Below are 27,051 nucleotides of genomic sequence, written 5' to 3'. Positions count from 1 at the left end.
AATGCGTGCGGGTGTGTTCGTGCGAGGTGAGGTGAGGGGGACGCGGGGTCGGTTCCGTCGCTTGGTGGTGGCGAGGTCTTAGATGGGGCGCCTGCTGAACGGCTTCGTGGCGGCGGCATGACATAGCCCCCCGAGGTGCTGGTCCCCGTCCCGGGTTGACTGGAGCACCTTGCTTGAGCCGCGCCCACGAGGAAACGCTGCGGGGTCCGGGGGGTCCGTCCGGCCCTCGTGGCTGGTCTCGGGGTGGGTGGCTCCGTCCTCTGCAGCTCCTGCGGCGGCCTCCTCCTCCACTCCAGCGGCTCTCCCTGTACCTCGGTACCTGCGGGCTGGGGTACAAACTCAGAAGCGGAGGGGTTTAGGGGCCGTCGTCCGCGCCGTCCCCTGGCGGGGTCGGGGCGTCTCGGGGGCCCGGCGGGGCCCATGTAGGGTGCGAGGCCCCCCAACACGAGGGGTGCGGGTACTCCGGGATTACGGGGCCTTCGAGTGACGGGGTTCTCTCTCGCCAGGGCCGCTTTCCACGGTTTTAAGCGGCGGACGTTGACCACCGTCTCTCGATCCCTCTCCCCGCCATAAATTAGTACCGTCCAGGGGGAGATCTGTCGCACCACGGTCCAGGGTCCCCGCCAGTAGGTCGTCAGTTTCCCCACCTGCCCGGCCCCGACGCGAGGGGTGTGTAGCCACACCTTAGCGCCTGTCAGGAATAAGGGGGGTACCATGCGGGGTCGGGTGCCCTGTTCCTGCCGCCGATGCGCGGCTTCCCCTTGCGGGTATGCTCGACCTCGGGCTTCTCGCAGGGTCTCCAACAGGTGTTCCACGGGGCGGCTTCCCTCCTCCGGCTGGGGGGAAGGGACGCCGAATAGCAGATCTGCGGGTAAACGAGACTCACGGCCGAACATCATTAAAAACGGGGTTTGTCTCGTCGACGTGTGTACGGTGGTGGCGTAGGCGAAAAGGGCGTAGGGGAGGTGTTCGTCCCAATCCCGTTGATTTGCGGCCGCCATACGTTTGAGTTTCCCCGCTAGGGTCTGATTCATGTGCTCCACCATACCGTTCGCTTGGGGGTGGTACGCTGTGGTTCGGTCCTTCTGGATTCCGAACTCTCGGCACAGTGCCTGGAACAACTCGGCCTCGAACTCGCAACCCTGGTCGGTGAGGACTCGTTCTGGGATCCCGTGCTTAAGTACGTAGTGTTCCACGAATGCCCGGGCCACCACCAAGGCCGTTTTATCAGGGATGGCCACTGCCACGGGGTAGCGGGTGAAATACTCTACTGCGACTAGGATATATCGGTTGCCTCGATGGGATCGCGGGAATGGCCCCTGTAGGTCAATCCCGACCAGCTGATTCGTGCGGCTGACGCGGAACGGCCTTAGGGGTACCTGGTATCGTGCCGGTTTCGGCCCGCACTGCTGACAGGCGCGGCAGCCCTGTACCCAGGCCGCCACGTCTTGTGCCAATTTGGGCCAGAGATACTGGCGACGCAGGGTCTCTCGAGTGCGTCGTTCCCCATCGTGGCCCCCGAGTGGGTGGTCATGCACCAGCCGAAGCAGCTGGGGTCGCACCTGGGCAGGAACACAGATGCACCCCGGCTGGCCGGCCTCGGTTAACTCCCGTACCACTCCGTTCTGCACACACAACCGGGCATACAAACCGCTCCAGGGTCCTGGCAGGGCGCTCTTTTCCTCCCGCAGTGCCGCCTCCACTGCCGCCAGATCGGGATCTCGCTGCTGGGTCTGTCTCAGCTGCTCGTCGTTCAGGCCCTGGAAGGCGCAGCCGACGTCCTCCTGGATCCGTCCGATCGGGTCCCGAGCCGCGGGTCCCGCGCTTGCCGTGCGGTCGACGGGATCCTCGGTGCCACCTGTGAGGGCCTCTGTGGCGCACACTGCACTCTCTCTCGCTGGGGGGGGGTCAGTGGCCGCGGCCGCTCGGGGGTCCGTTGCCTGCCGGCAGCGTCCCCCCGTGAAGCACGGGCAGGCCTCCTCCGCCCTTGTCTCAGCGTCCACCGTGGGTCGCCTCGACAAGGCGTCCGCGTTTGCATGCGTCCGGCCAGCCCGATACTCGATTTGCAGGTTGTACTCCTGCAACTGCGCCAACCACCGGGCCATCTGCCCCCGCGGCTCCTTGAATGTGAGAAGGAACTGCAGAGCATAATGGTCAGTGCGTACGCGACATTTCCTGCCGTACAAATACGGCCGGAACTGCTTACATGCGAAAATCACGGCGTACAACTCTTGGCGGGTCACGCAATAGTTCAGCTCGGCCCCACTCAAGGTCCGGCTGGCGTACGCGATGACTCGTTCCGTCCCATCCTGTACCTGTGACAACACCGCGCCCAGCCCGCTGCTGCAGGCGTCGGTGTCCAAAATAAAATCGGTGGTAAAATCGTGGAAAGCGAGGGTGGGGGCGTGGGTGAGGTGGTCTTTGAGAGTGGTGAAGGCCGTCTGGCAGGCCCCCGTCCACTGGTAGGGGTGCTTAGGGGAGGTGAGTTGGGTGAGGGGGCGTGCAATCTCGCTGAATCCCTTTACAAATCGACGATAATAGGTGGCGAGCCCCAAAAATGATCTGATCTCCGTCAGATTCCTTGGCCGTGGCCACTCCACTACGGCGCGTACCTTCTCCGGATCGGTGTGCACGCCTGCCTCGCTGACGCGATGCCCGAGGTACCCCACCTCGCGTTGTGCGATGTAACACTTACGTGGCTTGAGCTTGAGATGAGCCGCTCGCAGTCGCTGGAACACCTCTCGTAGCCTGGACCAATGCTCAGACAAAGATCTACTGAACACTATCACATCGTCCAAGTAAATCAGGCACTGTTCCCATTGCAAGCCCCGCATCACCAACTCCATCAGCCGCTGGAACGTCGCAGGCGCATTGGTGAGTCCGAACGGGAGTACTCGAAACTCGAATAGTCCCATCGGGGTGGTGAATGCGGTTTTCGGCCGATCCTCCTCCGCCTTCTCCACCTGCCAGTACCCGGACGCGAGATCGAGGGTGGAAAATTATCGCGCTCCGGCGAGGCTGTCGAAGGTGTCATCGATGCGGGGTATGGGGAAGGCATCGCCGAGCGTGACTGCATTTAGTTTACGGTAATCGACGCAGAACCGGGTTGACCCATCCTTTTTCGTTACTAGTACCACTGGGGCTGACCAGGGGCTCGCCGAGGGCTGAATTATGTTATCGCGAAGCATGTCCCCAACTGCCTCTTTGATTTGGGCGCGTTCGGGGGCGCCCACTCGGTACGCAGGGAGTTTGATGGGTCGGGCTGCATCGGTGTCAATTTGGTGCTTAACAAGATCGGTCCGACCCACGTCCGAGTCGTGCTCACTGAATACGTCGGCATACTCCCGCAGTAACTCGCGCAGCCGATCGGCCTCTCCCTTAGGTAAATCCGCCCATGGTACATGTAACGCGTCGAGCAGGGGAACGACCTCGGCTCGGGGAGTCGGGCCGACTCGCCAGGCCAGGTCCTGGTCACCCTCAAGACGCCCGGGGTCCTCAGGCCAGAGTGCGAACACCGAGTCGTTAGAGTGGCGTGCGTGCAGGGGGTGTACGGTGGCTATCGGGGTGCGCCGCCGCAGTATCGCTGGGGTACTGTGGGGGTTAAACATCCGCATAAACAATCGGTCCCCATCTGCGTTTACCAACGTGGCGGATCCCACTATCCCATACCGTTTTGCCAACTCCGGGTGAGGAGTTAGCATTACCTCTCCTGATGGTCGGAGCGCGGGGTCGGTGGGGGATGTTGCCACCGGCACCAGCATCTCGGTGAGCGGGCCGATGGTGACTGCCGTCGCCAGGATAGCGACCACAGGTGCAAAGCGGGGGCGCGTTGGTTCTCGTCCCAGGAACGGTATCCGCTCGCCGTTGCTCTCCATGGTGGCGCATCGCTGGCGGGGTTGCACGTTGAGTCCCAGCCGTTCTAAGAGGTCGGTACCTGCGATACACTCGTGGCACAACGCACTCGACACGTAGAACTCCTGGGTGCACACCTGACTGCCTATGCGGACCTCTAGGGTGGCTCTCCCCAGCAGCCCCATTCCGGCTCCGCTCGCCGTGTGCAGCGCGCGGTCCGGTGCCTGCAGGTGACGCACGTCGACCCCGATCGCGCTGCAGTGCGCTGCGCTCACGAGCGAGGCCACCGCCCCCGTGTCCAGCAGAATTCGGGTACGCACTCCGTTTACCTCCCCTTCCACCAGCGACGTGGCCCCCGTGATCCCCGCCACCAGCTCCCGCAGCCAGTCGCCAGGAGTCACCGTTTCCGTGGGCGTTGTTGCTGGAACCTGTGTGGAGATCACTCGCTCGCCATTATTCTCACAGCTGGTTTGGGTCGGGTCTACGTCGATTTCATCCCCCGGTGGTCCCCTCTCTAGGGGGGCCTTAGTGTTTGACCTTAGCTCTTGTCTAGCTCGGGCGACCTGAGGACAGTCCCTCCTGAGATGCCCTCGCCGATCGCACACATAACACGTCCTGGGAGGGGTGGCGGCTCCGTAGTGGGCCCCCTGCCCGCTCCCTCTCCCTGTACGCAGTTGTTCCAACTCGGACTCTAATTGAGATACCTTCCCGGCCAGCCCCCCTACTGTGGAGTGTAGTTCACCCATCTCAGACTGGATGGTCTTCACATTTTTATTCGCTTCCTCGCGTGCTTGGGTTATCATATTTCCCATACCGGCCTGTAACTCGGCTACCCACCCCGGGGTGGTCTCGCTGGGTCTCTGGGGCTCCCTTTCCCGTCCCCTTACTGCGGTGGCGCGCTCTTCCTCGTCGTCGGAGAGTAGGCTCGCTACGGCGCACTCTCGTCCCCTCCCTCGAGGCTGCGCGCGCTCACCCGAGAGTTTCTCGCATTTGCGCGCGCGCTCGACGAGGGTGTTAAAGGAGAGGCGTGCACCGTCGACATTCGGCTGCCACCACGGGGTTTGTGCCAAATATCGCTGGACCTTCCCGGCGGCGAGGCCCTCAATTATTTTTGACTCGTACTCCGGGTACGCGAGCTGGGTCAGCGTGCGCACGTCCTCAGCGTAATCTCGCAAATCCTCGCCGGGTCGGCGATGGCGTGCCTCTAATGCTGCCTGCGCCTCCTCCTCATCATAGGCGCCGAAGCGTCGTTCGAGTTCGCACATTAATTCTTCCCACTGAGTTTGTGCGCTTGCGGGCAAAGCTTCCACAAAGTCAGCTGCCCGCCCATCTAAATGTAGCTCTAACTGCTGCAACGCCTCCTCATCTGACCACCCATTAACTTTTTTAGCCCCCCTGATGCTGCGGGCAAACGATTTCCATGATGGAATCCCTTTGCCCGTAAATGTGCATTTGATTTTAATCTGGGTTGGGGGGCCTCTTTCCCTTGGGGGTGCGGGGGATCGTCCCGTTTCTGACACCAATATGTGAGGGTCGCTAGCCCCCGAGATCCCTCCCTCGGTACCCCTATCGGCCGGGTTAACCTCATTACTCGCCCCCTCGCTGCTAGGCGAACCGCTGCTGCGTTCTTCACCCATGGGGTGAGAGCCGTCGCTCCAGGATTCCCCTCCCCCGCGGGTCCGCGTAGTAGGCATGTTTAATTACGTACGCGCACACCCACACACAGCTCTGCGCGGCACTCACTCAACCCTGACCACTCACGCTAGGATCGCGCACCTGTATTATACACGTCGTGAACGTGCGCGCACACACGCATACAGCTCCACACGCGATACCCACTCTTGCGCCGCTCTGCGCCGCGCTCGCCGCTCACGTTATGATCGCGCACCTGGGGTACGCTGATTACGCACGCCGCGAGCTTACGCATACACAGTACCACACGCGTTCACACTTATAACACGAGATCACACGAGGCCACGATCAGCTATTAATGATTTATTGTCTGCTACGTGGGACTGGTTGTTGAGTCAGTATGAATCGACGAGGCTGCCTACTCTACTAACCCGGAACCTATTCCCTATTTATCGTTCACGAAACACTTTTACCTCCTTACTCACGGTTTGAGGCACTCGACGTTCCGTGGGTTTTCCTCGCTGCTTGCCTCGACACGTCGCACGGACGTCCGGAGGGCAGAGCTGGGGCAGTCCTGGACGTTGGCTTCTCGGAGCAACAGAGCGATTTCCCCTTTGCGCTCCCCATTTATCCTCCCTACCTCAAAGGGAATGCGACTCTGGACAATAGGCTCGCGACCCTCTCGCATGCGCACCGCCGTTCCGGGCGCTTTTGATATGCTACTTAATGCTAAACCTGCGCGGCGCAAATTCCAATCAATCCGCTTTTGATATACTAATTAATGCTCAACCTGCGCGGCGCAAATTCCAATCAATCCCTTTCTCACGCAGCCCCCCCCCCATTATCGCAGTTTATGCGGCGGCGTCCGTCACAAAGGTGCGCCGTGGGAATTTGTGCACGGCTCCCCGCGTGACCCCGCTCTCCCGATTACTCATACTAACAGCCTTATCCTTTAACTCCCCTAACAATGGTGCCTGCGTGATGATGCTCCTCCATCACAATGCTTATTCCCTCTGCCTGCCCCGTCGATACTTGCGTGTGTGGGGTGTGTGAGATGCGTTTCCCCCGCGGTGGCCGAGTGGCCCCTCGCTGCGACCTTGCAACCTTAAGGCCGGTCGCAGCGCCGCGGTGCAAAGTAGCGTCGGGGGAGGTCGTCCAATTCCCTGGTCGCCGGAAACCGTGAAAGTTTAATCCCGATAAGGGCTTCTCGGATAAAAACCGGTCGGCCAGGTGACCTCCCCACGAGCTCTATGGGGGGGGGGGGGGAATGCGTGCGGGTGTGTTCGTGCGAGGTGAGGTGAGGGGGACGCGGGGTCGGCTCCGTCGCTTGGTGGTGGCGAGGTCTTAGATGGGGCGCCTGCTGAACGGCTTCGTGGCGGCGGCATGACAACTGCGACAATGGAAACCTAGACATTATATTGCTGACAATATACTATGTTATATCATGGGACCTTTTTGCCAGTATCAATGTATGAAAAATAAGAATTGGTGTTACCCTTTCTGGCAGTTTAAAGAGGTGTTAAGATGTTCAAACACCAAATAGATACAGTTTTGCAAGGCATCAAGTCTGCATTATCCACAGAAACTTGTGGAAAAACATGCAAACAAAAATTGTCTTTTGAACTCAGCCTACATTACAGACAGCCCTCTTCATAGCTTAGTCTCGCCAGTGTTAGACTAGATAGCGCCAAAAGGTGAACAGTACAAGACAAAATGCGCGTATCAGAGCATTTATAGATACCTGCCAAAGGTATGTATTTGATGTTTGAACATCTTCACACATCTTTTATTGTCAGAAAACGTGAAACTTATTGTTATTTTTCACACTTTGATACTGACAAAAAGTATCCCATGTTAAAGCTGCTCACCCCAGCTATAAATGCTCTGAAACATACTATGTTTGCTAACATACTGTGAACATTTCCAGACGTGTTGCTAAAAATCCTATTCGTTATACCTAACATGTGCAGTGACTGACTCAGAGACACTAAGAGTAGGAGGCACTCTTTTTATTAACACGGCCTGACAGTAACACTTCGTAACTACGGTTCCCAGTCAGGACAGCTGGTAGACTGCCTGACTGGCGACGCCGAGATGGTGAAGGCGGAGATGATGGTGAAGACTTCAGCAGCACGACGGGATCCCACTCCAAACGACAGCCCCGAGGTCCCTGCCCAGGGCCCCTCTTACACTGTCAGCGTGGCCTGGCTCCGCTCCTGGCCACGCCCCCTTCTGGAACCTACTAGCGGGTGCTCGATCGCGCTTGGTCACGGCGGGGCTTACGGCATGGTACTTGGCTATTTTTATTTTACGTCAACCACACCGTTGGAGAGCCAAATCCTCCGAAAGTGCGGGAACACACAAATAAACCCACAAACCCCGCCACAAACCCACACACAAACAATTTGACTTTTATATAGATAGATTGTGTGGTTTTAAATAGTACTGGGGTTTTAAATACTACTGTGCTCACCATTGATGGGTGTTGAAAAAAAACCCACATCAAATCGTGGAGGGACGTGTACAGCATACCAAAGTGACGAAAAATAAGCTTTAATCCTCGTTTATCTCTCTCTCTAGCTCTGCTCACGTAATTCCAAGTCGCGGGCCCCTGCCGTGTTTCTATTAATATCACCCTTCGGAAATCCCCGCGTTTGCAAGGCGCAAATAGGGCATACTACACAGGTAATGTGATGTAACACAGACACCGAGAGACGCCGTGGCGACGCTGGGTGTGAGCCAAGGACGCGTCATGCGCGTTTTGCTTGGAACTGTACTGCGAGAGGAGACGAGAAACGAAGAATAGAACCAGCGAGATTACAGGTGAGTGGGAACAAGGAGACACGGGACAGCCGAGGAGGCTGGGGCCTCTGAGTCCTGAGCAGAAGCGTGATACAACATCGCAAATCCAAGGGTTACTGAGGAGTATGAGAATAGGTTTTCCCCTTTTTGTTGGCAACAAAACAGGTATAATATTTAGACTTAAAACTTTCGTGACTGCAGGAATTAATATTCTTGGTTCTTTCGGTAAAGTCACGTAAATAGAAAAAAAACCCCCACGACGTTTCGATCGCAACACAAGCGGTCTGATGAAGACCACTTGTGTTGCGATCGAAACGTCGTGGGTTTTTTGCTTTAATTTTATACTTTATGTTTTCTATTTACGTAGCTTTACCGAAAGAACCAATAATATAGGTGTTAAGATGTTAAAACACCAAACTGAAACCTTTTACAAGGAATAATGTCTGCATTAACCCCAATACCTGTGGTCAGGATGCAAACAAAAAATATACTCTGCTAATATATGCATTGTCTTTGAAACGGACGCCAAAAGGCATACAGGAGTAGTTAATGAAGTGTTTTTTTAATGTGCTGAATGTTAATGAGTAGTTAATTATGGGGTAGTTTATGCGTGTCGATTGTCAACGTATATAGTTAACACGTAAGTAGTTAATCTGTGATGAGTAATGCGTGTTTTATGAGTGCAGAATTAACTAGTGAGTCGTTAATTCGTGCTGAGTAATGAATAAGTGGTTAATGAGTGCCTAACCTAGTGAGTAGCTATCCAGTGAATTGGGGGTTGATGCTCGAGTCGTTAAGTAGAGTGGTCAGTGCGCCTGTTCCATGTTTCAAGTGATCATGTAATTGTCATCTGCCCATAGCAGTATACGAATTTTAAAACTCTCCAGTAGTAGTGGTGTGACTGTGGTCATGCAGAACAGACTGAAGTACAACGTATATCGGATGATGCAATGCCCCCAGATCCACAAATACGAAAGATACATCACAGTGGTCCTCACCTGGTAAAATAAAAATAGTTCATAGCAGTTCGTTTTAACTTCCTACAGTTCATCTTCGTGTAAAAATACCATTACGATCTATATTTACTATAACCATCTACCTTATAAGTGATACTTTAACAATGCGAACTCAAGCTTGGAGAGAGTTGAATGGAGTTCAAGAGAACTCACAAACGCCTCCTGGTTGTGAAAAACCCAACGCAGAGGTTCCCTGGGATTGATCTTCCATAAATCTGCTCATTGTCCACCCTCGCCCGCACACCCCATGGCAGCAGTAGATGCGGATACCCGATGCACAAATGGGAACTTTGAAGCTCTCCAGCAAGTGTGCGACTGTGGTCATCCAGAACAGAGGCCGTAGTATGGCGTAAAACGATGTGATGCTCAGATCCACAAATATGAAGGACATCGCAGCGACGACGATGATGAGACACTACTTCGCTTGCTCCTGACGCAGCGGTTATCTGGCTTGGCCATCTGAATGGCTAATTATAGTTGTTGCGCCTCCTTTACATCAGCACGCCATACACGAAAGAAGAACAAGTTGGTGCACGTTCCTCTCCTGCTCCGAGTCTCACGTGACAATGTAATGCTCGGAATCCACCCTCCCACATCGCGAGGCGACCAGAGTGAACGAAGAATAACACAGCAACCAATCGCATGGAGACAAAGAGCTTGTCCAGCACGCTGATTGGTTGCCTGGTAAAATAGGATTTCCATGTTTGTGTGTCTTGAGTGTTGGTGTCCTTCCCCCACACTTCTGATTAGCATGGTTGGCTACGTACGGTGGTGCATAATACGTTCAATACACCGACATAAACACACAAAGATCTATAGACTCGCACAAAGATCCATAGACTCGCACAGAGGCCCATAGACTCACACAGAAACACAAACTCACACAGAGACCCATAGACCCAACACAGAGACCCATAGACTCACACAGAGACGCATAGACTCACACGAAGACCCATAGACTCACACAGAGAGCCATGGTTTGTTGTCCTTTCCCCGGACCTCCGATTAGCACGGTTGGCTACGTACGGGGGTGCAAAAAAAGTTTAACATGTGTAGTGAGCGACTTCCGAGACAACTTATTTATGTCTCACACTTTAGGCACAATCACTTTGACTACATATATATACATACATGGCTACGCATAGCTGACTCATCTACACAGCCCCATCGTCGGCATCTAACTATATAGCTGGCTGACTAATATAGTGACGACGACGATGGGAGCAGTGCAGATGATCGGCCACGCGGCCGGACAACGAAGAGAGATGACGACGAAGACAGCGATTGCAGCCAGGACTCGGACCCCACGACAGCCCGAACTTTTGGTCACATATCCCTTATATACTTTTCAGCGTGGCCAGGCCCCGCCTCCGGCCACGCCCCTTTCTAGAACCTTTGAGCAGGTTCCCAGATCTTCCCGACTGATTGCGCCTTTTACCTTTAACCCAGTTACGCCCCCTTCTAGTTGGTTATTATACAACGCACCCATACTCGTGATTACCCCTACTGGTGTGAGTCTATGTAGGTAGATGTATTAACCCTACTGGTTAGTACACCTACATACATAGACTCACACAGAGACCCATAGACTCACACGTAGACCCATATAATCACACAGAGACCCATGGTTTGTTGTCCTTCCCCCGCACCTCCGATTATCACGGTTGGCTATGTATGGTGGTGATACATACGTACATAGGAATCTGCACTGACAAGCACTGCCCAAAGAGAGAGCACGCTGCATATTTGACACCGATGCAGACCGCATACGCGTTTCAGACAACTTTGCAACGCGGATGTTGGTGGACAGAAATTAGTGCAATACTCATACACAGACTGTTTATTTCTTTTAACACGTTTTGAAGTCACGTGTTTCAACCCAATGCATTGTTGGATATCTAAGATTATTGAATTCGACTGTCTTCCTTGTGCTGTAGAGAATGGCCAATGCATTAAATGTAAACGAATAATTCTAACGTGCGTGTCTATGACCACCATATAAATAAACTTAAGATTGGAGAACCTTTACTGATCCAAGAGATGCCAAGAGGTGCTCCCCACTAATTATACATAAACCAGCGCCAGGGTTGAACGAGGAATTACCGACGCTGGAAACACCACGGATAATTCCTCAGCACGGGCTTGGCTGGCATAATGTAAAGGCCGAGAGCCCTGATGTTCCACTTCCTGACAGCCACTCCAGGAAGCATATGGATGAGTAAAAGACCAATGGTTCAGCCGTGGAATAAAAAAAACTAAACACAAATATTAACTGTTTAAATTTAACTAGGTAAGGCCCCACTTAGCTATGTAGCTCTTTTTCAAAAGGTACCTGGCTATCACAAATGATAGCAGCAAATACTCTAAACGCGTGATGTTGATTCTGAATGTGGAGGGAAAAACCGGAGGACCCCGAGGCGAATCCATGCGACCACTGGAAGAGAGACATCGCAAACTCCAAATATACAACAGGTGTCAATGTCGGGAGTTAACCTACGAGCTCCTGTATACCAGGCAAGGTAGTTAACATCTTTCAAAATTTAAAGAGTTAGAATGGGAAGTGAAGACGGTTAGAGGGTGGAGAAAGAGATGACGATGAGATTGGAGAAAGAAGGAACTTGGAGATGCTGGAAGGTTCAGGAGGAGGGGGAGATATTAAGGGCGCGTGATGTGAGCACGTACCTCTTACGGAGATAACGGAACTGAGAGAGATGTGCAGTGAAACAGAGTTGTAAATAAGAGTGCAGTGTCGTGTTAAAGACTCTTGGACGATGTTCTGCTATAACGCGGTGGTATTTGCGTTCCTGAAGAACACCACGTTATGTAAAAATCGTGTAAAAGAAATCATATATAATATATGGTGAAGCACAGTCCGTGATAACACGCGAGATGCGTACGCAGGCTGAACAAAGACCGAGGCACGTCGGTAGCATCTAGAAGTATCCAGCAGCATCCCAATGCCTTGTATGATGATGCTATGTCAAGGCATAGCGCGACGTAGTTCTGTTTACTCGATCGCGCTCTATCCAATTCGCATCCGCGTTATAAATGTAAAGGTGTAATTGGGTGAAGACGCGCCATCCCCATGCAGTTAACCGGTAGTAACGGCTACATGCCAACAGGGGGCAAAAGAGGGGCTGAGCTCCAGTGCTAAGAGACAATGGCCCATGAGGGCCCAACGGTTACCCTATGGAAGGGTATGTTTAAAGGGACAGACCCCAGACCCCAGGAGGGGAGCTGAGGGATGACATCACCCCCATATCCTTCTCGAAGATTCGGGAAGGAAGGTGTGGCCAGGGCGGGGCAAGCCACGGCCCTGCATAAAATCTGGACCCTGATCGGTCCCGGCAGTCATCGTCCAGCTGAAGACAAGAATCCTCCTGAAGAGAAGAGCCCAAGGGCAGAACCATAGCCCTGGCTAGGGTTGGCTCTAGCTGTAACCAGTGAAGACTGAAGAGAAGAGCACAAAGGGCATAGCCATACCCCTGGCTAGGGTTGGCTCTAGCTATAACCAGTGAAGACTGAAGCTTCCCTCAGTGAGAGGCGTATTAGTCTGGAGGGCAACCTCCATTGTGTATCGGGTGTGAGGGGCCGTTGCCCCTTTGTGTTAAGTGTTAATTGTTAAATAAATTCCGTGTTGCTTCAGAAACTCTCTCCTTGTCATTCAACTCACTACAACTGGCGTCAAAAGTGGTCAAATCTACGACTATGGAAATAAAAAGAGTTTCCCAATACATTCATCGCATCCAATTGGTGTAATGAAAACAAACACACGGCATTATATGAGAATGGAGACTGTAGCCCTCCAAGGAATCGACGTGTGGACGTCTTTTACACAACAAAAACAAAGATCCCCCATATAGACTTAATAGACTGTTGGGGCAAGTGCTGTTAGCGAGCACCTATGAAGGCTGGAACAACACAGGAGGGGTGGGTGGCCAACACCACGCCCGGTCGCCTTTGCCTCCTGGGTGGCCCAGGACCGGTACAAATAACCGTCACTGGTGTTGGCCGTGAGCGGGAATTGAACTCGGGTTGTCAGGTTCAAAGCACAGCGCGCTAACCACTACAGTAACGCTCCCCATGGACGTCCTTTACACTTAACGTTAAATCTGGTTTAAATAGGTGGTCACCATTTCTCCTGCCTATGCCTTAAAAACTGCAATCCTCCCTTGGTTGACATTGACAGCAGCAGGAGACAGAGAAAATGGGAAGATGGGTCAGATTCATATATATATTTGTATTCCCATTGACCCTCTTCTTTTCGTTATATTGGGTCACGGTTGTATCCTCGAGTTACTTGCAGTTACTTGGGCAATCTCGTTTGTAAACCTCTGCAGGTGGCTTAGGTAGTCTTGTCATTGGGGATATGGCACGAGGAGGCGTCACTTAAAATGTAAATATTCTTTTCTTTTAAACAAATGCATGGGTAGCCAGCACAGATATGGAGTTCATCATTACCTTACCCGAAGCATGTTGATTACCACCTATCAGAACCAGATTTACCGTGAAGTAATACAGTTGATCGTTTTTGTTTAGCGCTGGGTAACTGTAACAGGTGACTACATAATAAATTATTTGTGAAATCGTTTATACTGGATAGTGTTTTCACGGCAGTGCCCAGGACTTGAAATATTTAAATATGCATTCCACTACCTCCGCTTATGTCACTGTCATGGAAACAGTGAGAAAGTATGTTCAACGGAGTGTCCGACGGGTTATTCGAAGCTATCCGCTAGTTTAGCTTTGTCACTGAGCGTTTAAAGCAGCGCGTTCGCCTCCAAAATCAGTGCTACAAAGGGACCTCCTTCCTGCGTATTTGCACTGCTTATGCGTTCAAACGGATTGTGGCTCTCCTCTTGACGGATCTGAAACCGTGGATTGTTTAACATATAAATTATAATCCTGCAACATTATCATAGCATAATCATAGTAGTATAATTAGTAATTGTATTGATGGTTTGTGTGTGGAGTACTATGTACACCAGGACATCTCAGAGCACCGTGAATACCATGAGAAAATTACACCACTTCTTCTCATCTCGTCTCAAACATCTTCAAAGATTACCCCTAGAGCAGTGCTGCTTTTTAACCTGGGGTGGTGCATGATGCCCTTTCAGGAGGTGCGAGACATGGCCAGATTTTTTTAGAAGGTAAATAATCGAAAACACAAATCGGGCATTAAGTACAACTATTTTTCGATTTAAAGCTTTCGTGACTGCAGGGATTCATCTTCTTGGTTCTTTCGGTAAAGTCACAGCGAAGGGGAAAAAAAAATAATGAAATTATTTTATTATGTTTTATTTTTATTATTTTATTATTTCCCTTCTACGTGACTTCACCGAAATAATCAAGAAGATACAACTATTTTGTTTCATCAAACCCTATCTATTCATTAACATTATACATTTTTATCTTGACTTAAAGCTTTTGTGACTGCAGGAATTCATATTCTTTGGGTCTTACGGTAAAGTCACGTAGATAGAAAAAATATATCATGACGTTTCGATCGCAACACAAGCAATAGTCATCAGGTGAACAAATTTAGTGGGAGACCTGCTACAGCAGGATGTTATATAGGTTTGAGATGGGTGCAGCCCAAGGGTAAGTGTGGGGGGGCTAGAGATGGAATTTGCGTGACAATGTAATATCGGAGAGCTGATATACCTCCACGACTACGAAGCTCTGGAGGTGGCCATTGTATTGTGAGAGATTAGCATGTCAATCTGTTAATGTAAGATTAGCATGTTAATGTGTAGTGAAATTGTGGATGTCACTGTGGGGTGCCGGCCCGGGAGGGCCGTGGCGTTCAATGTACTTACGAAATTCAACCCTTTAGCTAGAACCGATTTTAGGCTGTCAGAAATTTGGCTGTTACTCTGATTCATTGTTATCAATTGATTGTTATCAATAAGAGTAACAGCCCAATTTCCGACAGCCTAAAATATGTTCGAGCTAAAGGGTTGAATTTCGCAGTCACCCCTAAACACATCCCAGTTGATGATATCATTGCCCAGGTCGACGTAGCACTTAAGGGTTTGGAACACATTCCTGCAGACGTGGCAAGATGGGAAATCGCTGCAATCCTCAAAAACGCTGGGACACCTATTTGCAAAATCAGCAAGGATCAGCACTTTGAGCTTTCTCAACTAAAAAAGAGAGATGACATAGTCAATGCCACTGTCATCATGGACAAAACCACATACAATATAAAAATTCAGGACCTACTTAATGATGGCAGCTATACCAAAATCAATATAGATCCTACCAACCCCCTGGTTACAAAAACTAACAATATCATCACTGATTCGACATTTTAATATAACCAAACAAGCAGCTCTCTCTAAAACCCTCAGCTGCTAGACCACCCATTTTATATGGCTTACCAAAAATCCATAAAGAAGGTACACCACTCCATCCTATCGTCTCCACCATTGACTAACCCACCTACAAACTGGCCCGATTTATGTCTGAGACCTTACATACATTCACTGGTAAGATCACCTCAGCTGTACTTAACTCAGCTAACTTAGTATCTCTAATTAAAGACATCTCACTATCTCAAGATGAGTTGCTTGTCAGTTTCTACGTAGTATCTTTGTTTACCAAAGTTCCTGTGTCTGACACCATTGCAATAATTGAAGATTTGGTCCAACAAGGACTGAATGCTGATGTGCATGTCCTGGTTAGACACTGCCTCACCAACACTTACTTCACCTGGAATGGAACATTCTACAAACAAGTTGGGTTCTCCCTTGTCTCCAGTTGTAGCCAATGTTTTCATGGAAAATTTTGAGACTGATGCCATCCAGGCATCCACACTACGTCCTTCCTTGTGGAAGAGATAGATATATGACACGTTCGTCATCTGGTCACATGGCCCGCCAGAGCTGGGCCAATTTTTCAACCACATCAATTCCATACACCAGCCATCAATTTCACCATGGAGGTGGAAAAGGATAGCAAGTTACCATGCTTAGATGTTTTAATCGAAAATAAACCAGATAGCTCAATGGGACACTCTGTCTACAGGAAAGCCACCCATACGGATGCCTACCTAAAACCTGACTTCCACCACCATCCAGCCCAGAAGAATTCCCTCATCAAAACTCTACACCATAGAGTTCGTTGTATTTCCAACCATCACCACCTAGCCAGTGAACTGGAGCACGTACACCAAGCCATCAAGATGAATGGATATCCGGACTACACAATCCGTAAAGCTATCACCCCAACCGTTGGGAAAGAACCATCTGAGTTCCCAATCAAAACCATCACCTTGCCATACATAGCAGGGGTTACCAACATTTTTTCCAAAATCATGAGCAAACACAAGATCCAATTTCGATTCAACACTGTACGTACAATTGGTGATCTGATCCCATCTGTGAAGGATGTGATCAGTGACATGCAATACCCCGGTGTTTACAAACTAAGCTGTGTCTGCAGCAGTAGTTACATTGGGAAAACTATGTGACATGTCTTGGACCGTGTTCTTGAACAGACGGCAGATCTGAAACACGGTAGGGCCAATACCTTGGCCGTGGTTGATCATTGTTTTAACGCTGAGTACCATGACGAAGGTACTCTGCAAACCCACTCGCTATTAACAAGATTCGTTCATGAAGCCATCCAGATATATAAACACAGACACATTTTGAACCGAGAAGATGGATACAAACTGAGCAATCATTGGAAGGACTATTAACCAGTTTAAGTCATAACTGGCTGTGATGTTTCCATCCTACCTGCCGATGTTAACAGTTATTTCCAACTCTCTGAGTTACATTACCAGGTTAAATGTCTTCACATTAACAGGCTAAATGTAAGTTGTTGCTTGCGCTGCCTGTACTTTATTTGTGTTTCCATCATTTACCTTCTAACAAAAAATATGGCCACGCCTCGCCCAGGAAGAGCATATCGCTCCCCGAGGCAGTGCTTTGTGCACCTCAAGTTAAGAAGAAGCACAGCAAGCAGTGAATGTACAGCAAGCAATGAATGAGCGACCGCTGTCACTATATAACTTACTCATTTGGAATATAAGACTCGGTGAGGATACCTGTGTAAAAACAAACGTAGACATGACAATACGTAATACGAGTATGTGTATCATGTTAAATATGTCATAGGCTGCCTATTGCACAACACGGTTAATCCACACTAATATCACGACACATGTGGAACTTACGGAGTCAAGTAATGGGGTGTGTAACAGCAATATACAAATATTTGTGGGGAGTGCAGCGGTTAGCGTCCTGTACTACGAACCCGGCGACCCAAGTTCGATTCCCGATCATGGCAAACACCAGTGACGATTATCTGCACCAGACCTGGGCCTCCCTTAGCTCGACTCAGTCTCAAATGATTACCTAGTGGGGTGTGTTGTAAACATCGCCACTCGGGAGACAAAGACGGCCGGGCGTGGTGCTCGCCACCCACCCCCTCGTGTGCCACAGTGCCGACCCTCATAGGTGCTGCTACTTGCGAACAGCACGTGCCCCAACCGTCCGTTCCAGGTTATACGGGGGGCCTTTGTCTTTGCACAGCAATATGTGAGGTGTCACTTGTGGGTTGTAGCGTGCCGTGCGTCAGGTGACTATGACGAGCGAAGTGGAGCAATACAAGCGGCTGGTGAGGAGCTGCTTGGATGACATCAAGAAACTCGACAACAAGTGAGTTGCTGAGAGGGGGAGAAGATTTTCGTGAGATTCGGACAGCTGACACTCCCAACTTCCGTGCTGATGAGTCACAATGACATACCGTCGCATCATTCCTTTCATAAACAAGTAAAATGTTTTCAAACACAAAAAGCGAATTTGCTGTCAGAAAGGCGGGTTCTCTCTTTAGAATGAAGCCGTGCATTTGAGCTGTATGAGGAGGCCCGCTCACGATGAGGCAACCTGGTGGCATCCCGTGGGGACTGCTGCACTCTGGCCAACGGCATTTCTGTAATAAATGATAACCACGCAAATCACTTCCCCTTTGTCTGCATTCGGCATCTGTTCTATCTGCTCAAAGACTGTCTCCTCATCACAGTCGTGAGCATGTTGGCCTGTGGACTTTATTGGTGACTAAATCGGCTGGCTGGGCTCTCAGTTTAACGAGCAGCAGTCCATCGCTTCTTTGATTAGTTTTGATGACACTCCTTGCTGTTTCATCATCAGAATAAATATGAGCAGACCAACATGAACGTAAACGTTTACGTTTAGAAAAATGCCCAAAAATAAATAAGCCCACTTTGTTGAGCTGGCATTTGTAATGGCCAGGTTGCTTCTGAAGAATAAGTTAATACTCAGTGGAATTTTCCTGGTAGGATGGGGCTGGTTTAGTTGTATTTGTATGTGTTTTGGTGATTTATTTACCTTTCTTGTATTTTGCACTCATATCGTGTTTGTGTGTGTTGTGTTTGTTGTTGTAACGTTCTTACCTCGTGCCCCGACTGGACATCTGTGATAAAAATCTGTATTGCTCATCGGATTCCACCTGCGGTTTAAAAAAAATATTTAGATTCTGATAAGTTCACTAAATAACTGAAGATATCTCTCAGAAGGAAACCTGTAAAATACGACAGAACGTATGCCTAGGGCAGCTATTAATTGTGATGATGCTACATTGGCAATGCTGCACACGCACCAATAACTCAACACAATCGTAAATAACACCAACCCTTTAAGGACAAATAGATAATAGGTGACATTTTACGCAATGACCTTTCTTCGAAGCACATGACATGAAATACAATGCAATGACTAAGTAAATATACTTTTTAAGTTTATTGTATGTATCTTTTTGGCAACCCTGCAAGTGGATTATTTGATCATTATATTTCCAATGGTGATGTTTTTTGCTTTATTACGATAAATGTGCAATTAAAGTTTATTGAAACATTTATAACCATATTTCTTATCAAAAGAACTAAAAACATGATAACTTCCGCTTGGTGTAAATTGACATCGAATGAAAAAGCAACGTAAGTGGTGAGTGGTCGCTGCGGATGTACAGCAGGGGGCTCTATCCAAGATCTGGATACAGTGCCATTGGCGAGCTCCTCCGGCAGGCAAGGCTGCGTCGGCTGGGTCATGTAGTCAGCATACCCAGCTGCCGCATGCCCAAACAGCTTCTGTTTGGCCGGATAGAGGGACTTAAAAGGGCGCGGCACGGGCTAGAGAAGAGTTGGAGTGATGTGGACTTGCCGGAGACTGGTACCAGTGGTGTCAAGATCGGCCTCTGTGGAGGAGGCTCGTGAAGGATGCTACTGGGTAGTTGGAGGCATTTTCCCTCCAACAACAACGGGGGGCAGGGGAGCGACGCTCACATCAACAAGCGTAGCGCTGGACCACTAAAACACAGCAAGTTGGCACAGTGGTGGGCATAGGTGGTGCATCAGCCATTTATCTATATCAGTCAATCGTTGACACCTGATTATGTTCTGTGGTCTCCTGTCAGTGAGCCTTCACGCAGCCTCGGAGTGCACCTGGCCTAGTACAAGCGCCGTGATGACGTTATTGTCACTTCGAGGCGAATGGCAGCTGTTGTTGTAGGATCAAACGCCCCTACCCTTCTTCGTCTGTACCTCGCAGGCTGGACATGACCACGTTCAACCCTCCTATGCAGAAGCTCCGTGTCATTAATCTGCAGCTCTTGATGCTACCCAAGAGCATAAGCGAGGAGGTGGCAGATGTGATGGCGCAGCAGGGAGCAGCTGGTCAGTGATATAGCACACACACAGCTCACACACTGCACACACACAACACAGCTCATACACACAGCACACACAAAGTACACACACAGCAAACACTCATCGCACACACAGCTCACACACTGCACACACACACACAACACAGCTCATACACACAGCACACACAAAGTACACACACACAAGTCACACACAGCACACACACAGCTCACATAAACATAACACACACACACGATATTTGTAGAAAACATTCACATTAGCACTAGTCTCAGCTGATACACAAGCAGACGCATGAACAGGTTTACACAGACACGATTACATTCATACGCATACAAATATGCATCTACAAGCATGTGTACAGTGCCATGTCGTCATGCATGTGTAGTGCTGAACTTCACGCGACAGATTCTTGCTTTTCCGTCGTCACTTTATTTCGCTAACACCATACAATTCAACATCGTTTCAGCATGCTCTCCGTTCGCTTGCTGCGTTCCGCCGGCCTCGCTCGCTCCGCTTCTCCGTCTACGTCAACTCTCCTCTCTGCTTCTCGTGCACAGTTCAGCCGCTCTCCTGCAGCTTCTCCGTCACACTCCAGCCGCTTTCTATCGGCTTCTCCGTCACACTCCAGCGCTACGCTGTGCGTCCCTCACTCCACTGCTACCCTATACTTCTCTCGCTCCACTGCTTCGGCTCCGACCGTCTTCATCCACTCCCAGGTGCGAACTCCCCTCAGCTCCCAACACCCCTGTATTTATGCCCGACCCAATTAACTCCCAATTAATTCGTTGGCGACCCCCTCGCCCCTAGCCCCCGCCGCCACCTGTCTCTTTTTCAAGACTCCGCGGCGCCAGTTCATGACAACAACTACCAGCCAATCACGGTCCCGTGTCCTTAATTGCCCCCAACCCGTCTCTGGCCTACCCCTTCGAGCCCTGGCAACAACGCTCGTCTTCATATGCCCCCACTGTACTCTACGCACACGTGCTCACAATCTCCCGTGCATGGCGCGTGTTTAAACCACTACACATGTGTAATGAAGCAACTTCTGAGACACGAATTGTAGAGGGCTCCTTCTTAATTTCACGACACTGCACGGTCAGGGTCACTGAGTAACATACACACTGTGCTACGTATAACTGACCCACTAATATAGCCATATCGGCGATGTATAACTCCATAGCTGACTATACAGCGACGATGGGGACTCTATAGTGGATCGGCTATACGGCGGCGATGACGATGAAGAGATGGAAGTGAAAACAGCGACGGCAGCCCGGAAACGAACCCCCACGACAACCCCGAACCCCCAGTTGCCTCTCCCATATATATCCCCTAGCATGGTCAAGCCCCGCCTCTGGCCACGCCCCACCTCTGGAACTCTCCTGCAGGTTATAGGAGCTTCCTGATTGATCCCCACCTCTGACCCTTGGCCCAGTTACGCTCCCCTTATGGTTGGCCGTTGTATACCACACCCATACCCATAGTTAGCCCCCATGATCAACAGATGGCACCCTGTCACTACACATGTACACTAACATAGTTAACATGTACACAATGGCATGTAGTCATGTGAGTGAACTTACGCAGGGTAGCGGTCTCCTATAGGTGTTGACATCATCCAATTACTCACGAATTTTACACAGGGAAGACGAGTCACGTGACATCCTAAAGTCTCTGTTTAGCAGCTATACGAAGAGATGCATTGCTGTTGCTCTGGAAACGAGGAGACCGATGATCATCGATGTTCGGTCGCCGTGTTGATGGCATTCTCACTTAACAACAGAGTGGGTCCACGTGAAGGCTGCTATCTTTCACTGCTCCTGACCCAGTTATCTAGGCATGAACACCTGAATATGAAATTTCAGTTGTCGTTCTGCATCTACATCAGCGGCCATAGGAAATAAAGAGAACATTAAGAGACGCATAGATAAGTGGTCCTCATGAGCACTACATGGGGTAATAATGATGGTGGCTATGATGGTGGTGATGATGAACAGATGGTGATGATGATGAGTTCTGGGCCCTTTGTTCGCGACCACTCTCAATCTATCAAGATCACTCAAGTTGTCTATACTACCTTGATGGAATGCCTCCTAATGTGTTAGAACGAGTCCTGAAACTTGTGTGCGGATGAGGGGTGTTGTGTGGTGAGTGTATCCCCCGAATATGCGTAGGAGGAGTGTCAGGCGCAAAATCTTGTTTTGAGCTTGCGAGATGCTCGCTCGTTCACCACTATTGCAAACACTAGATTGTCTCTCTGTTGTATATGTCTCTCTTCTTCCTTGTCCCTATGTATCTGTGTCTCATTCTGTCAATGTCTCCGGGTCCGTTTGTGTGCAATGTCTTATTATCCTCATTAAATATCAATGTCTGTGTCTCAGTGTCGCCATACCCTTAAGTCCTCAATTTCCCATCCGTGTGTCCACATGCATCTGTGTCTATGTCTGCATGCCTCTACGTCTTCATGCCTGTGTCTTCTTCTGTCTCTGCCTGCGTCTGTATGTCTCCGAGTCTATGTCTGCATTCCTCGTTGTTCCCACGTCTCCCTGTGACTTGTGTCTCTTGCGTCTTCTCACAGAGCTCTTGGCCGAAGTGCTCACATCGACATCGGACAAAGACTCCCCGGCACCAGAATTGTACCTCACACTCATCGAAACAACTGTGAGCGTTCTGATGAGCTACACAGACAAGAGCCCAGCGTTTGGTGAGCAGCACCAAGCGAGGGTGGTGGGGCACAACAGCACTGCCTCCAGCAAGGCAAAAGGGAGGAGGTCGGAGTTAAAGTGCATCGCACAAAATAGGGAGGCGCAGTGGTGATTAGAGTGGAGTAGAGAGTAGTTATTGGTGGTGATAAAGGAATGAGAGAGTGGTTGTTAGTGGTGATAGAGGAGTTGAGAGTGGTTATGAGTGGTGATAGAGGAGTATAAAATGGTTGTTAGTAGTGATAGAGAAGTAGAGAGTGGTTATTAGTGGTGATAGAGGTGTAGAGAATGTTTTTTTGTGGTAATAGAGGAGTGAGACAGTGGTCATTCGTCGTGATAGAGGAGTAAAGTGTGGTTAATTTTGGTGATAGCGGAGTGAGAGAGCGGTTATGAGTGTTGATAGAGGAATAGAGAGTGGTTATTAGTGGTGATAGATGAGTAGAGAATGGGAGAATAGGTTTCTCCCTTTTTTCTGCCAACAAAACCTAAACTTTTTTACGAGCAATCATGTCTGCAGTAACCACAATACTTGTAGTCAGAATGCAAAAAAAATACTCTGATAATATATGCATTGTCCTTGAAACTGATTGGTCTACACCAGAGACAGCTTACTTTTGAGCCTAGTCTCAAATGGTGTTCGACCAGAGGACTCCAAAAAGCGTACAGATCTAAGATAATGTACTATCAGAGTAATGAGGGCTCGGGGTAAGCATCTACATCATGAGGCATCCTTTGCCAATACAAAAAATAGGAAAAACCTATTCTAATTTCAAGGACAATGCATATATTATCAGAGTATGTTTTTTTTTGCATTTTGACCAGAAGTAGATATTGTTTATTAGTGGTGATATAGGAGTATAGAGTGGTTATTAGTGGTGTTGGAGGATTAAATAGTGGTTATTATTAGTGATAGAGGACTAGAGAGTTGTGATAAAGGAGTGAGAAAGTGGTTATGAGTGCTGATAAAGGGGTGAGAGAGTGGTTATGAGTAGTGATAGAGGAGTGAGAGAGTGGCTATTAGTGTTGATATAGGAGAATAGAGTGGTTATTAGTGGTTATAGAGAAGTAAACAGTGGTTATTCGTGGTGATAGAGTAGTAGAGAGTGTTATATTCTTAGGTTTTTTCGGTAAAGTCACGTAGGTAAAACATCAAAATTAATGAAAATAAAATAAAATAAAAATCACGACGTTTCGGAGGCAACACAAGTCTCCGTCATCAGGTGGGACCGTCACAGCCGAATTAGCTGCATCAAGTGAGGCAATGATTCAAGAAGTAATACCTTATAAGCAAGTTGAAGGGGGGAGGAGAGGGGGGGGAGCTCATCAGAATGTGGTAGCCAATGAATGGAACGTATCGGGAGGGAGGGGGGCGGGGCTCAAAGACAGCACGGAGTGCTAAGTACAACGCATCGGGAGGGGGAGGGGGGGGGGCCAAAACAATGGACGACGGCTTGGACGCGGTTGCTGCTGCACACGCCAACACAATGGACAGAGCGGGGGGAGGGGAGGTCTGATACACATGATAGACAAAAGAACGAAAATGCCCATGTTTATACCAATGCTGGCTGAACAATGAAGAGAGCACTGCCAAAAAATAACTGGGGATGTTAACACTCGGTGAAGTAAAGTAAAATAGTGCCTGTCAGATAAGATGGTCCAAAAAAGTGTAATTAAGTATTTTTTGCGTGGTTGATAACATCTTTCCAATGATTACTAAGTTTGTACCCATCATCACGGTTGAAATTATGTCTGTGTTTGTATATTTGTATGGCTTCGTGTACAAACCTTTGATGGTAGCCGGGAGGTTTGCAGAGAACCTTGGTCTCGGAAAAGACAATTTCATGAGAGCCCACCGAGTTGTAGCAATGATCGGCAACGGCAGAAGAATCAGTTCTGCCGTGTTTCAGATCTGACTTGTGCTCACGGACACGATCAGAAACATGACGTTTCGTTTCTCCAATGTAGCAATCACCACAAATGCAACTCAATTTGTAGACTCCAGGATACTGTAAGTCAGGAACGACATCCTTCACAGATGGAATCAGATCACGGATTTTATGCACTGTACTGAATCGGACTTGGATCTTATGTTTGTTTAGAATTTTGGAGATCTTTTTGGTCACGCCTGCTATGTATGGTAACGTGATGGTTTTGGTTGGAGTTTCAAGTGGCTGTTTCTGTGTGGTGGGAGAGACAGCTTGGCGGATAGTACGGTCAGAGTATCCATTCATCCTGAGGGCCCAATGTACATGTCTTAATTCACCGGTCAGGTGGTGTTTGTCAGAAATGCCATGGGCTCTGTGGTATAGCGTTTTGATGAGAGAATTCTTTTTGAGAAGGGTGGTGGTGGGAATCCGGTTTCAAGTAGGAATCTGTGTGGGTGGCTTTCCTGTAGACAGAATGTCCCAAGGATCCGTCAGGCCTCCTCTCAAACAGAATATCCAAGAATGGTAGTTTACCGTCTTTCTCCACTTCCATGGTGAATCTGATGGATGGGTGTCTATAATTGATGTGGTCCAAGAAGTGGTTCAATGCTGGGAGGCCATGTAGCCAGATGACGAAAGTGTCATCCACATACCTCTTCCACAGGGAAGGACGCAGGGTAGATGTCTGGATGGCGTCTGATTCAAACTTTTCCATGAACATGTTGGCTATAACTGGTGACAAAGGGGAGCCCATAGGGGTACCCTCATTCTGTTTGTAGAAGGTGCCATTCCAGGTAAAATAGGTGTTGGTGAGGCAATGCCTAACCAGCGCAGGTGCATCAGAATTCAATCCATGTTGGACTAAGTCCTCAATTATTGTTAGGGTGTCCGGTACTGGGACTTTGGTAAACAAAGATACTACATCAAAGCTGACGAGGATGTCATCAGGAGATAGTACCATGTCCTTAACCATAGAGACTAATTGGGTTGAGTTGAGTACTGCCGAAGAGGTCTTGCCTGTGAAAGGGAGCAGAGTATCTGATAGAAAACGGGCTAGTTTGTACGTAGGAGAGTTTATCGTCGACACAATGGGTCGTAGCGGGGTGCCTTCCTTATGGATTTTGGGAAGACCGAGTCTGGGAGGTCTTGTCGCCGATGGTTTTAGAGAGGGACGTTTGCTTGGTTTGATTAGGGAAGTCGAACTCGTGATGATACTGTTGGTTTTCGTCGTTAGGCTAACCAACAGTATCATCATGGAAGTGGAGAAAGACGGTAAACTACCATTCTTGGATATTCTGTTTGAGAGGAGGCCTGACGGATCCTTGGGACATTCTGTCTACAGGAAAGCCACCCACACAGATTCCTACTTGAAACCGGATTCCCACCACCACCCTTCTCAAAAAGAATTCTCTCATCAAAACGCTATACCACAGAGCCCATGGCATTTCTGACAAACACCACCTGACCGGTGAATTAAGACATGTACATCGGGCCCTCAGGATGAACAGATACTCTGACCGTACTATCCGCCAAGCTGTCTCTCCCACCACACAGAAACAGCCACTTGAAACTCCAACCAAAACCATCACGTTACCATACATAGCAGGCGTGACCAAAAAGATCTCCAAAATTCTAAACAAACATAAGATCCAAGTCCGATTCAGTACAGTGCATAAAATCCGTGATCTGATTCCATCTGTGAAGGATGTCGTTCCTGACTTACAGTATCCTGGAGTCTACAAATTGAGTTGCATTTGTGGTGATTGCTACATTGGAGAAACGAAACGTCATGTTTCTGATCGTGTCCGCGAGCACAAGTCAGATCTGAAACACGGCAGAACTGATTCTTCTGCCGTTGCCGATCATTGCTACAACTCGGTGGGCTCTCATGAAATTGTCTTTTCCGAGACCAAGGTTCTCTGCAAACCTCCCGGCTACCATCAAAGGTTTGTACACGAAGCCATACAAATATACAAACACAGACATAATTTCAACCGTGATGATGGGTACAAACTTAGTAATTATTGGAAAGATGTTATCAACCACGCAAAAAAGACTTAATTACACTTTTTTGGACCATCTTATCTGACAGGCACTATTTTACTTTACTTTACCGAGTGTTAACATCCCCAGTTATTTTTTGGCAGTGCTCTCTTCATTGTTCAGCCAGCATTGGTATAAACATGGGCATTTTCGTTATTTTGTCTATCATGTGTATCAGACCGCCCCTCCCCCCTCTCTGTCCATTGTGTTGGCGTGTGCAGCAGCAACCGCGTCCAAGCCGTCGTCCATTGTTTTGGCCCCGCTCCCTCCCCCTCCCGATGCGTTGTACTTAGCACTCCGTGCTGTCTTTGAGCCCCGCCCCCCTCCCTCCCGATACGTTCCATTCATTGGCTACCACATTCTGATGAGCTCCCCCCCCCCTC

The 27,051-nt window shown here is 49.5% G+C and overlaps 1 protein-coding gene across 2 annotated transcripts in view; it reads left to right on the top strand.

Moving 5' to 3' along the window:
- The first annotated feature begins 7,745 nt into the window (after positions 1-7,745).
- LOC144733851 (uncharacterized) overlaps positions 7,746-27,051 on the top strand; it is a 32,816-nt gene continuing 13,510 nt past the window's right edge. Inside the window, exons 1-4 of one of the 2 annotated variants that reach the window (XM_078615858.1) lie at positions 7,746-8,307; positions 17,880-17,974; positions 19,883-20,007; positions 22,577-22,702. In XM_078615858.1, coding sequence (XP_078471984.1) covers positions 17,901-17,974; positions 19,883-20,007; positions 22,577-22,702 — 325 coding nt within the window. In that variant the 5' untranslated portion in view covers positions 7,746-8,307; positions 17,880-17,900. The remainder of the gene's footprint in view (positions 8,308-17,879; positions 17,975-19,882; positions 20,008-22,576; positions 22,703-27,051) is intronic. The other variant, XM_078615857.1, reaches the window with a different exon arrangement.

This window comes from Lampetra planeri, chromosome 48, assembly GCF_965212315.1.
Source record: "Lampetra planeri chromosome 48, kcLamPlan1.2.h2, whole genome shotgun sequence".
Lineage (NCBI taxonomy): Eukaryota > Metazoa > Chordata > Hyperoartia > Petromyzontiformes > Petromyzontidae > Lampetra > Lampetra planeri.
Note: the sequence above shows the minus strand (reverse complement) of the source record. Positions and strands in the feature narration are given on the sequence as shown.